Source organism: Giraffa tippelskirchi, chromosome 2 (assembly GCF_054371585.1).
Source record: "Giraffa tippelskirchi isolate mGirTip1 chromosome 2, T2T-mGirTip1v1.2.pri, whole genome shotgun sequence".
Lineage (NCBI taxonomy): Eukaryota > Metazoa > Chordata > Mammalia > Artiodactyla > Giraffidae > Giraffa > Giraffa tippelskirchi.
This window is the reverse complement of record NC_137276.1, coordinates 223,744,831-223,756,887: the sequence shown is the minus strand read 5'-3', so window position 1 is coordinate 223,756,887 and position 12,057 is coordinate 223,744,831. Positions and strand designations below refer to the sequence as shown.

The window sequence follows — 12,057 nt, the reverse complement described above, 5'->3', positions numbered from 1 at the left end:
GAGATTTCCTTGCTCTAGAACAATGGTTCTGCACCAGAACTGCTTAACCCTCAAGCAATTTTTGGAGACATTGTTAACTGTTATAATTTGTGTGTGTGTGTGTGTGCGTGCGTGGGTGTGCGAAACTGACATCTAGTGGATAGAACCAGGGACACTGCCAAATATCTCCTAAATGAACAGGATACTCTCCATGACAAAATGAGATCCAGTTCAAAATATCAATGATGACAAGGTTGAGAAGCCCTAGATTAGAAAGAAGACAGTAAGACAACTGGGGAGATTTATGATAAACTTGGAAGACAGAATGGGTCATATTTAGAGAAGACGCATACATTAAGAGGATTCCAAGGTTTCTGAGTTTAACTACTATGTGGTTCAAAATGGTGCTTACTCAGATAAGAAAAAGTGTTTTTTTTCCTCCCTAGGGAAGAGCAAAAGTTCAATTTTATACATATACAATTTTGACAGTCTTATTAAATCTCCAAATGGAAAAGGCTAGTGACTGGATATCTGGAATTTGAATAAAAAAGAAATTTGTTCTGGAAATATACATTTGATGTAGACCATGGATAGTATTTCAAGGCATAATGGTGAAGTATCTTCCTCACAGAGAGAATCAGTGGTGAGATCAGTGCCAAGCCTCAAGAAATATTATATACAGGAAACCAAACTAAGGGTAAATTGAACTAGGGGAAAGTTAGATAGAAAATCATGAGTATGCTGTCACAGAAGTACATAGATGAACATATTTCAAAATCAGGGACACATTTGCCTATGTTAAATGAAGTTAAACATATGCATACTATCATCCTAAAAATGTCCACATTTAGTCGTATAAAGGCCACTGCTGAGACCACGCTAGTAAAATTTCAGGAGAATATTAAACCAGAGAACAACAGTACGGTTATTGAAAAGGGAATAAGAATTTAGATAGTTGACAAACTGATCACACAAATCTTTATAGAGAATTTGGTCCTCAAAAACAGAAAAGCTATATAATCGTGAAAGAAATGACACTAAGACTTTTGGATTGAAGAGGTTGACTATGTGTGAAGTCTGAGAAAACAGAACCATTAGAATGTGTTGGACAGAGAAGCTTTTGGACAGAGAAAGAAATAGTTACTGATCAAGGCCACAAAGTCAACTTTGCTCAGGCTGGAAGTGAGGGGAAGAGATCTAGAGTCACCTCAAGCACTAAACTGGTTATTATTAACTTGGGGATTATATTTACTTATGAAAGAAATGTTTATATTCACTCAATGTTGTATTAAAGTTAACTTCTAAAAGACAAGCAATTACTGTGCATACAAGCATTTATGAACGGTGGTTTAATCACTAAGTTGTGTCTGACTCTTTGCAATCCTAAGGATTGTAGCCCACCAGGCTTCTCTGTCCTTGGGGTTTCCCAGGCAAGATTACTGGAGTGGGTTGCCATTTCCCTCTCCAAGGAATTTTCCCAATCCAGGGTTCAAATGTGCATCTTCTGCACTGCAGGGGGATCCTCTACCACTGAGCCATCCTGTGAAAATAAAAAGTCAAGGACTTGATATATTCCTTCATTTTGTAAATTATTTAGAGCACCCGCAGTGTGCCAGATGCTGGTTCAAAGAAAAATAAACCCTTTGCAGATCCTGAGGAACTTCTGGGTATTCTACTCTTACAAAACATGTGACTGCCCAGCAAGGTCAAGTGACTGAAACCTTAGTCTGCATGGTCCATCTCGAAAGACATCTCTTTCAACTCCTCCATGTTGTGTGCATGTGTATGTGTGTATGTATGTTTGGTCACCCAAATTGATAGTTGGTAAGATACTACGAGCCTTATTGTAGAAGAATTTTAAACAGTTGAGATGAACACCTCTCAAATATGAGGAATTTGATTTTAGGTTTGAGGAATGGGAAGGATTTGGGGAAGCGAGCAAGACATTTGGCAGAAATTTGTAAGCAAAACAATGGGCAGACAATTCCACTGGTGCCGTATAAGCAAACACTACAGGAGACTACAGAAAAACAATCATCGGGAAACAAATATAAAAGATTAAATTACATAAATAGCTTTTTTGTTTTCCAATTTCTAGAAGATCCTTTAAGACAGAAGGTGGATATTACAATAAGTGGAAAAAAAAAAAAGACATCTCTAATTCCAAGACTTTCTTTCTACCATTGATTTTTATAGTGATAGGATAATTTTAACTACTTAAAATGGAGGTACTTTTTTGCTTCTTTGTCTTTCTAGAAGGCTGAGCCAAAGAGAAGCTCAGCAGGGAGTGAAATGAATCACTGTCTAAGGTGTCTCATTTCTCACTCCCAACTGAGTTGGCAAAAGGTTAGCACACTATTAAAATTCAAGCTTTCGCAAATGTATTTCATTGGTAGTCAACTCACTCACGATATACCAGTTTTTATCAATTATTCTCAATGATAGTCTACATGATTGCCAAAGAATCTCTGCCTCACATGGAAAAAGAATTCCATACAGAATCAAACATGAGTTGTTTAATGATGATAAGGTAAATGAGAAGACAAATAGAATAGTTTGAAATAAGCATCTCCACAGTAACTTTGCTGAAAAAATAGCTACAAGAATTAATAAACTTTTTTTTTTGGTGGCTGTCTTTCGTTTCTCATAAGAGAGGTAAGAATATACAGGCAGGCACATCAGATACAATGCAAGTATTATCACAGTGAAATGACTTCTTCATCTCAGTATTTGCAGGAGACACACAGATTCAATCACTGGGTCAGGAAGACTCCCTGGAGGAGGAAATGGCAACTGACTTCAGTATTCTTGCCAGAAAAATCCCATGGACAGAGGAGCCTGGTGGGCTACAGTCCATGGGGTTGCAAAGAACTGGACACGACTGAGCGAATGAGCAGGGGCATTCATTGTTTATGGATGCCGGGAGCTGAAAGGTTATGCTTCTGGAGTTGTCAGCACAACATTGCTGTTCCTGGTGGCTTTGGAGGCAGGCACATCTGGGTTATCAAACTGGTGACCATCTCCTAAGGTTGTTGCCAGGATTAAATGATCCCACAATCTGCTGTGTTTTACACATAGTAAAGGCTCCATAAAGCATGTATAAACAGCTGAGAGAGAAGAGCTGATGACTGTTAGGAGTAATCATTTACACTCTCATGCACAAAATCCCCACAGTCAAGCTCAGGAGCAGTGAGGGCACTGCCTGTATGCATCATGAACAACGTCTTTGAAGGCAAACCTCAATTTATTTCTGGGGAAAGAAAGAAAAGAGAGAGAAGCTGAGTGGCTTCTATAAAGGAGAATAACTGAACTGCAACTAAGAAAACACATACATGTGTTCAGTGATAATTATAGCCTAGGTTAATTAGCTATTTTCATGACAAGATTTGTACAAGAAGGAGGAGGAGGAGGGTCTGCATCATACCCAAAGGAGTGACGTTATATCACTTCAGTTCGGTTCAGTCGCTCAGTCATGTCCAACTCTGTGACCCCATGGACTGCAGCAGGCCAAGCTTCCCTGTCCATCACCAATGCCTGGAGCTTACTCAAACTCATGTCCATTGAGTCGGTGAGGCCGTCCAACCATCTTATCCTCTGTCGTCCCCTTCTCCTCCCAAGAAGATATATATTTATATATAAACATGCCTGGGAGAAGCCAAGGATATCAGGGCATCTTTTCACAGTAATTCAGCTGAACTCACATCACCTGTGAAGTTGTTCTACAACTGCTGTTCTGGAAATTTCTCCTCCCGCTCCTTTGGGGGCCACTTGTGCTACTCAGGCCCCTCCTTCCCTAGCAACCTGGTCTACAGCACTGACCTCTGCTCTCCCAGCTCCTGCCAGCTGGGCTCCTCTCTCGACAGTCAGGAGACACGCCATGAACCCATCCGGTGTCAGATGTCCTTCTACCACCCAAGAGCCTCCACGCTCTGCAGTCCTTGCCAGTCAATTCACACTGGATCCTTGAGCCATGGGTCCAGCAGAGGCTACTGCTTGGGCTATGGATCTAGAACCTGCTACTCATTGGGCTTTGGCTCCCGTGGCTTCAGACCCCTGGTTTACAGAGTCTGTGGCTTCCCTTCCCTGAGCTGTAGATCCCAATTCTGCAACCCAATGTGTGTGGCTTCTGGGAGCTGCCAAAATTCTTGTGATCAACCAACCTTCTATATCTGGCTTCTACTACTGTTCAGCTTCTTACGGGTTCTAGACTGTGACTTCACAGTTATCTCCCTCAAAGCTAATCTTGGCTATTATTAATATCTGGCCAGAGTCTATATTCTACTACCTAGATGAGGGATTGTTTTTTTAAAATCCTATTAATATTAAAATAATTCATCTCAGAGAGTACACATTCTGTTTTCTCCTATTTTCTCCCTCACTTCTCTAGTTAAAAATAGAACAGGAGGTCTCTTTTCATTTCAAGTAAATTTATTTAAGCTGATGTCAGTTCATAAAGCTTACCATTCATTTTTTTTAAGAGGCTGTCTGTGGGAATTAGAAACCTCCTGTTGTTTGACTGAAAAGAAGTATTTAATTTATGGAGCAGACACCCTGGTTGGCAGAATTAATTGCCAATACAGAGTTGGTTCCAATACAGAGTTGCCCTTTGAATTTGGGGCAAGTGGACTCAGAGTGTGGGCAGGCGATTATCCTAAACTCTCTTGTGACCACCTTATCAGGACACCTTAACTTTGGTTAAACTAGTCACAGGTCTGAGCCAAGCAGAAAAGTTCAGGAGACAGCAGTGATGCTTCAGCAAGAACTAGCCTGGCTGTTTTAGATGAAAGAATTGTCAAAATACTTTATAAGACCCTTTTACAGATTTGCATTCTGGGTTGATTAGTCATGTCTTACTCTTTCTGACCCCATGAAAGGTAGCCTGTCAGGTTCCTTTGTCCATGGAATTCTCCAGGCAAGAATGCTGGAGTGGGTAGCTATGCCCTCTTTCAGGGGATCTTCCAGAACCAGGGATTGAACCTGAGTCTCTCATGTCCTCTGTATTGGCAGGAGGGTTCTTAACCACTTTTACAGACTTATGCACGCTCTGATGAAATTCTGAGGTCACGATATTAACTGACAGCAGTAACCCAGGTAATGAAACAAATATTTTAAGTACAGATGAAATTAACCACAAATTCATCTTATTGCAATAAAAAGATTAGAATTTCTGAGTCATGTTGATGTTCAGGCTTCATTCTCTCTTCTGTTTGGTCAGTATAAGGCCAGCTGTTTCACAGAATCCTCCTGACAACTTCTGGAAACATGGCAGTATCATGACTAGGAAATAGTAGCTGAGAGGGAGGGCTTGATATCTTGGGCTTATATTTGGATATGATAACAGATACTTTACTAACTTTTCTTGTTTCAGGAAATGCATACATCTACATTTGAAATACCTAAGTGGAAATAAAATACTGATATCTAAGTGGATGTGGGTAACATATTGTTCATTGTCCTCAAAACTGTTTTTCTCTCCTCTTTTCTTCCCATAAGAACTGAATTTTGCTTGTGTATCCTGTCTTACCCACCTATTCTTTTATATTAATACAGCTGTGTCCCAGGTTTCAGGATTGAATCTGGCAATCCCAGTTCCTACTGAAACGGAATGGTTCGGAACGGAGCATGTGGTCTGACTTAAGCCAATGAGAAACAGGGAGTAATCTTAAGAGATGTTTTTGGTAAAAATCTTCTTATGGAGATTTTTGAAGCCAGCATGTCTCCATTTTATCACATCATACATGGAATGCTGCATCCATCTTGCATATGGCCTGAGAACTAAACCATTGTGTGAAAGAGGGTAAAACCAACAAGGAATGCTGAGGAACAGAGTCCGGACCGTCTTATGTCTGGACTTTGGTTGTGAGCTAATACATGTTATTATATAAGCCATGCTAAATTACAATTTCAGCTACTTGTAACTAAAGTTTTCCTAAATGAGACAGTCCTTTAAAACCTAAAACAGTCTCCTTCTCAATGAAAAAAAAAAAAAAAGTGAAGGTGAAAGTATTAGTCACTCAGTCATGTCTGACTCTTCATGGCCCCGTGGACTGTAGCCCACCAGGTTATATACTGTCCAAGGTATTTACCAGGCAAGAATACTGGAATGGATAGCCATTCCCTTCTCCAGGGGATCATCCCAACCCAGGGATCAAACCCAGGTCTCCTGCATTGCAGGTGGATTCTTTACTGGCTATAAAGACTCCTTAATATAACATTAAAGACCACTTGCAACCCACTTCTGAACTCTCCCATTTTCTCTTCTCACCACACTCCACAAACATATACTCCACCAACATATACTCCATCAATGACAACTACTCACATTTCCGGGAACACATGGTGCAGATCTGAGCGCTTACATGGTCTAATACTCCTAAAATTAATGCTTTATCTCTTAACCTTCAAAACTCATGACAATGCTATCTTTTCCCTCATTTCTCTTACATAGACTACAAAATCAATAGAGTTGATTATTCTGTATGCAATGCTAGCATTATATATGCTATATTTTGCTAATTACAAAGTCACTAGTTTTAATGTTTCATTTAAACTATTATTTTGTTTAGTACTTACACTTATATTTTCAATATATACAATGGGATTTGGTCTAACAAAATTTTATAAGTAGTAAAGACTCAGTAAAAGTTAATTTAATGAATGAATGAATGAGATGGCGCTAGGGTGACAGTATGAAGAAGATATTTTGTCAGTGACATCAAGCATGCATTCATTTTTGCTAGTTGAACTCTACATAGGTCAGTTACTTGTCATCAAAGTCTTCAATCCTTTGTTCATCGTTATCATCAGAAATGATTTAGCACCATCTCAATGGCATATTACCACGACTTCTTTACCCATAGTACAACTGGAAGAACTCAAAAGCAAATTCACATTTTTGGATCGCACAAAGGCAGAAAAATAACTTCACCGTATGCTAAACTCAGAGACAAACCAGAGTAAGTGCATCTGCGGATAGGAACAAAAGCAATTGCAGAATTACTGTAATAAACTGTAACACGTCCACACCCGAGACATAATGAACAACGGGGTGGAAAGTATGAGAGTTAATGTTTAGATACTTAAGACACTCTGGTTCATTTTTTTAAATTACTCCTCATTAAAGGTTTCATAGACACTGTGTAATCATCTAACTCTTCTCTTTTTCTAATTTTTTCTTTTCAGCTCTTTGAATCAAAATCTGATGCAATTGAATTGTAAACGACCAAGAATTACTCCAGGAAGCAAAATTATTTAGAAATAGTTTCAGAGAAGAAATGTTGTTACATGTGAATCCTTTTATGATCATATTCTAAGAGAATCCATTTATCATTAGAAACAGAGTGTTGGTGAAAGATTATTTCCATAGTCCACATAGGATCAATATTATGGTTACAGTGTCATAATTTTGAGTATTCCAGAGCCTAAAAATTTTAGCATGTCCATTACATTGCCTGAGGAGGTTTACATGGTACTTGACTTATTTTACAGAAAGTTATATCTAAAGGAGTTGGACATGACTTAGCAACTCAAAAACAACAGTATCTAAAGGAAGCAGATCATTCCCCTTAACACATTCTTTTGAGGTGGACTCCTGCGTACAAGGGAAACAATAACTCAGTCAGTAAAGCACCTGCCTGCAGTGCAGGAGACCCGGGTTTGATCTCTGGGTGGGAAAGATCCCCTGGAGAAGGAAATGGGAACCCACTCTAGTATCCTTGTGGAGAAGGCAGTGGCACCCCATTCAGTACTCTTGCCTGGAAAATCTCATAGATGGAAGAGCCTGGTAGGCTGCAGTCCATGGGGTCGCTAAGAGTTGGACACGACTGAGCGACTTCACTTTCACTTTTCACTTTCATTCATTGGAGAAGGAAATGGCAACCCACTCCAGTGTTCTTGCCTGGAGAATCCCAGGGACGGGGGAGCCTGGTGGGCTGCCGTCTATGGGGTCACAGAGTCGGACACGACTGAAGCGACTTAGCAGCAGCAGCAGGAGCAAGTGTTGATATTCCACCCTCTGGTGGTTAGGAGGTGCCACTGCACCTGCAATCATGTAGACTTCAATACCAGTAAATTGCTGTTCAACCATTTAGTAGCAAAGAATCCAGTCACCATAAGCCATGAGGTAATTATTCGACTTATTTCTCAAGAATTCTGGGAAATAGACTATATAATTATCATTTTCAAGTGCCTACAGAACTAGTGCTTAGTTTTTAGTGAGTTGAATGAAAACGATTTCAAGATGATTAGTTGTCCTAACCTGCGTCATTCCGTTGAAATATGCCAGGCAACTCCCTCTATAAACTCAGCACTAGTTAAAATCAAAACTGTATACTGGAACACCTGTTAATTCAACACTTAATTAGACAGAATGTTCAAGTTAATACTTCATCCCAAAGAGAAAAGAACTCATGGGGCAGCCCTATTCACAAATGACAGACCTACTCACAAATGACACTGTCTTCGTGTGGAGATTCGGAACTGGACGGGTATGCACTAATTTACTACACATTGTGAGGTTAATAAAGAGGTCAACTGCTAGAGACAATTATGTGAATGTTGGCCTGGATGGTGTCCTGTCTTTGCCCCTCAGAATTTGGCAACAGGACTCTGCTGACAGTGAAAAGTACTGCTGTTTTGCTTGGTAAATGCTTTCAAAAACATTTGCCTGTGTTATTTCTATGGGCAGTCAAATGTTACTCTAAAATAATTGATGCAGCTAATAAGAGCCTTCCTTAATGACTTTCTTCTTATTTCACTGAGGGGTCGTTGAAAGGTAGGCATGGTTATTATTATTTCTTTTTCATATCCTTTGTGCCCTTGCCAATTCTTAGGTATGTTCCGGTTTCAGAACTGTATACCTTAAGAATTTTAGCTATAATTTGAGTGAATTTTTACTTAGCAACTTCTGTTCATTAATGTTTCAAAACACATTGATGGAGCTCTTATTATGTACCATCCAGGCATGGTGTTTAGAGTTAAGGTTACAGTAGTGAGGAAGATATATACTTCTTGCCTTTATGGAACTTAGAGTGTAATGACAAAGATATAATGAAGAAACAGAATCATTACAAGCTGAGATAAGTATTGTGAAGGAAAAAAAATGATTCTCTGAGAATGACTTTTTTTCACCTGGAAAGATGAAAGAAAGAACTTAGGAGCATTTAAGTTGAGACACAAGAAATGAGGAAGGAAGCTGTATATGGAAAGGGAGAGGGCAGTGAAGGAATGAAACAGACAACTGCATGCACAAAATACTAAAGCAAGGAGAGGCTTGGCATGTTCAAGGAACTAGGTGAAAACTTGGGAGAAGAGAGCATTTTGGGCAGAGGAAAGTGATGAGATTTGGAGACAAAAAAATAGGCAGCAACCAGGTCTTAGATGGTGCCGTAGGGGAATGGGTCTCACTTTTAAGAGCGATGAGAATCCATTTACTGCTTTGAAGAGGAGAAGCTTTTGTGTAATGATAAATACAAATGTGTATAAACATTAAATGGCTTGTTGTAGGGTTCATGTGGAGGGCATACTGGGATCTTTCATCTCACAAAAGTGGTCATGCAAAATTATAAATAATTTGCCTGTATTACAAAAGCATTATACACAAATTGAGTGTACAACCTGTCAAGCTGAATGTAGATACTCAGAGGTGTCCTTTTAAGTATATAATATCCTTGGAGCACATATTAAAGAGGAGCTTGTTTAAGCACATATTAAGGAGGAGCTTGTATAAGGATTGTTCAAAGTTCCTGACTGTTCCTGGTTTGTTTCAGACCAAGAGAGGTAGACCAGAGTGCTGGGCTAAAAATATACTTCTGCCATTTCACTGTAATAAGCTGAACTAAATAAATTACAGAATATGTTAGAGAAATCGTGTTTCTAGGTCTTGGGCTATGAGTATGAAACTACCTTAAGTACAGCATAATAGCTTAGATAAATGTAGGAGCTGATCATTCTTCCATCAAAAACAAAACACTGAATTAAAAAAAAAAAGTAAAGCATACTTGAAACAGATTTCTTACAAAGGCAGGTTATCAGGCACAAAAATAAATAAATATACTACTTCGTGTAAAATAGAATCAAAACAATGAATGTGTCAGAATCCATTGCTAATTCAGAGGAATAAGTAATAACATGTAACCAGAAAAATCAGGGGAAAGCTTGAAAAAGAGTTAACATTTAAATTTCACTTTCAGTAAGATGAGAGGAACAAAATGTCAGACAAAGGGGAAGATGCTTATAGGGCAATGGTCAGATTCAGTCCTTTGGGTGAAGAGTTCGAAGGAGAATGAGGTCAATTTCAATCAAATCAACTTCTTACTCAAAAATGTTTTGTTTATATTATCAAGTTCTGCTAAGGTGCCATTTCTCAAAATGCCAGTGCTGCATATTAATCAGTATTCAATTGGCTATTTATACATATATTCCTTATAGTCCATTTACCAATATGGAGAGTCATGGTGACTAAGGGGAAAAAAAAAATGTTAGCTTGGTGACCTGTTGGGACTCATATTTGACAAGCCCCACCCTGATGAGTCAGCTTTGGGGCTAACATGAAAGCCGTTTTGAAGATTCAAAGTGGACCAGCTTCTTTGTTAATGAAACATCATCCTCATATTTAACTAAGCAAAGTGCTAATGAGATGCTATCCTTCCAATAAGCTTAAGCAATGAAGTAGCAAGAGTCATGAGAATAAGCCAACACCCAGTTTTCAGAGTATATAACCTCGTCAGTAATGAATTTGATCTTCAGACCAGCATGTTGGGTTCCTGGGGCCAACTCAATCAAGGATTTTCACAATATGACCCAGAGACCTATCCACTCGCTCAAGAACTTCTACAATGTCCCACCTCTCTCTGCCATCATACATGAATCGAATGTTATAAACTTTGAAGATGGATTCATTTTACCCAGCAGTTGCTACAGCAGGACCTGGCTCCTGGACAACTTTCCAGAAACCTGCAGGGAGACGACCAGCTGCATAGTACCCAAAGATGAACAGGAATTATGCACAAAGGAGAGCAGTGTGCAAAATGTCTGTCTCTCCAGAGTCGTCCAAACAACTTGTTCTAATTCCAGGCTCTGTGAAAGGACAGCATGCCAATCAAGAAATTCCTCGGCAGTGTCGGAGTGTGTTTCTCAGCCTTGCCAGTCAGGAAGTAGCCAGCAAATGGGTTTCGTAGTCCAGAGCTGCCAACCTGTGAGCAACATGGCAAAGTCTTGTCCCCCCAAGACTTATGTGTCTAAGAGTTGCCAGACTCTGGAATGTGACTGTAGCCAGTGCCAAACTCAGAGCCCTGAATCCAGTTCCTGTAGCTCTTTGGTCTGTGTCACACCAGAGTCACAGCTCCTGGAAACTTCTTCTAACACTTATGAGCCAACTTGCTGTGTTACTGGTGGTTTGTAATTCCCTAATGAGTGAAGAATCTGCAGAATATGTAGGGAGACTCAGATTTTAAGTTCCATAAATTGAGTCCTGAAAAAAATAGGATCTTTTCTTTCTCTAAACACAAACTATTTTTGCATATGTTTGTGAGTGAATGAACTGTGCTGTACTGTCTCCAAAGAGAAAATTTTTTACGTTTTGTTTTTTTTTTTCTTTTTTGAGCATTTCTGGTGATAAGCTAGGCTTCTCTGGTGGCTCAGTGGTAAAGAACCTGCCTGCAATGCAGGAGACATGGCAGGAGCCTCGGTTCGATCCTGGGTCAGGAAGATCCCCTGGAGAAGAAAATGGCAACTCACTCCAGTATTTTTGCCTGGAAAATCCCATGGACAAAGGAGCCTGGCGAGCTACAGTCCATGGGGTCGCAAAAGAGTTGGACAAGATTGAGCGACTAAACGAACTGGTGGTAAGCTGATAAGAAAGTATGTTAACTATTTCAGGTCGCTAGGACACTATTTGTTATAGAACAATAAGAATTGCCACCAGAGACTAACATGAATACTTAAAAAGCCCACAGTACACTTTGACTACTGATTATTATCAGTGGAAACACTAAGCATTGAATCTGGCTTATTATAACATGCTATAATAGAGAAAGGTAATGAACAACTAATATCCGAAATACATATAGTACTAGAGTT

The 12,057-nt window shown here is 39.4% G+C and overlaps 2 protein-coding genes across 2 annotated transcripts; both read left to right on the top strand.

Annotated features, from left to right (window-relative positions):
• Window positions 1–565: 565 nt before the first annotated feature.
• On the top strand, window positions 566–4,236 carry LOC145539646 (keratin-associated protein 13-4-like). The gene is made up of 2 exons (XM_081573667.1): window positions 566–622; window positions 3,694–4,236. The coding sequence occupies exons 1-2, from the start codon at window positions 566–568 to the stop codon at window positions 4,234–4,236; spliced, it is 600 nt and encodes a 199-aa protein (XP_081429793.1).
• Window positions 4,237–10,708: 6,472 nt separating this feature from the next.
• On the top strand, window positions 10,709–11,380 carry KRTAP27-1 (keratin associated protein 27-1). Its single transcript, XM_081573666.1, has one exon. It carries the CDS (start codon window positions 10,709–10,711, stop codon window positions 11,378–11,380), a length of 672 nt encoding a protein of 223 aa, XP_081429792.1.
• The last annotated feature ends 677 nt before the right edge of the window (window positions 11,381–12,057 follow it).

Coding starts and splice junctions, on each gene's coding strand:
- KRTAP27-1 (XM_081573666.1), top strand. CDS start 10,709: ATGAATTTGATCTTCAGACCAGCATGTTGGGTTCCTGGGGCCAACTCA.
- LOC145539646 (XM_081573667.1), top strand. CDS start 566: ATGGATAGTATTTCAAGGCATAATGGTGAAGTATCTTCCTCACAGAGA. Junction 623..3,693: donor CCTCACAGAGAGAATCAGTG/GTGAGATCAGTG, acceptor TCACCTGTGAAG/TTGTTCTACAACTGCTGTTC.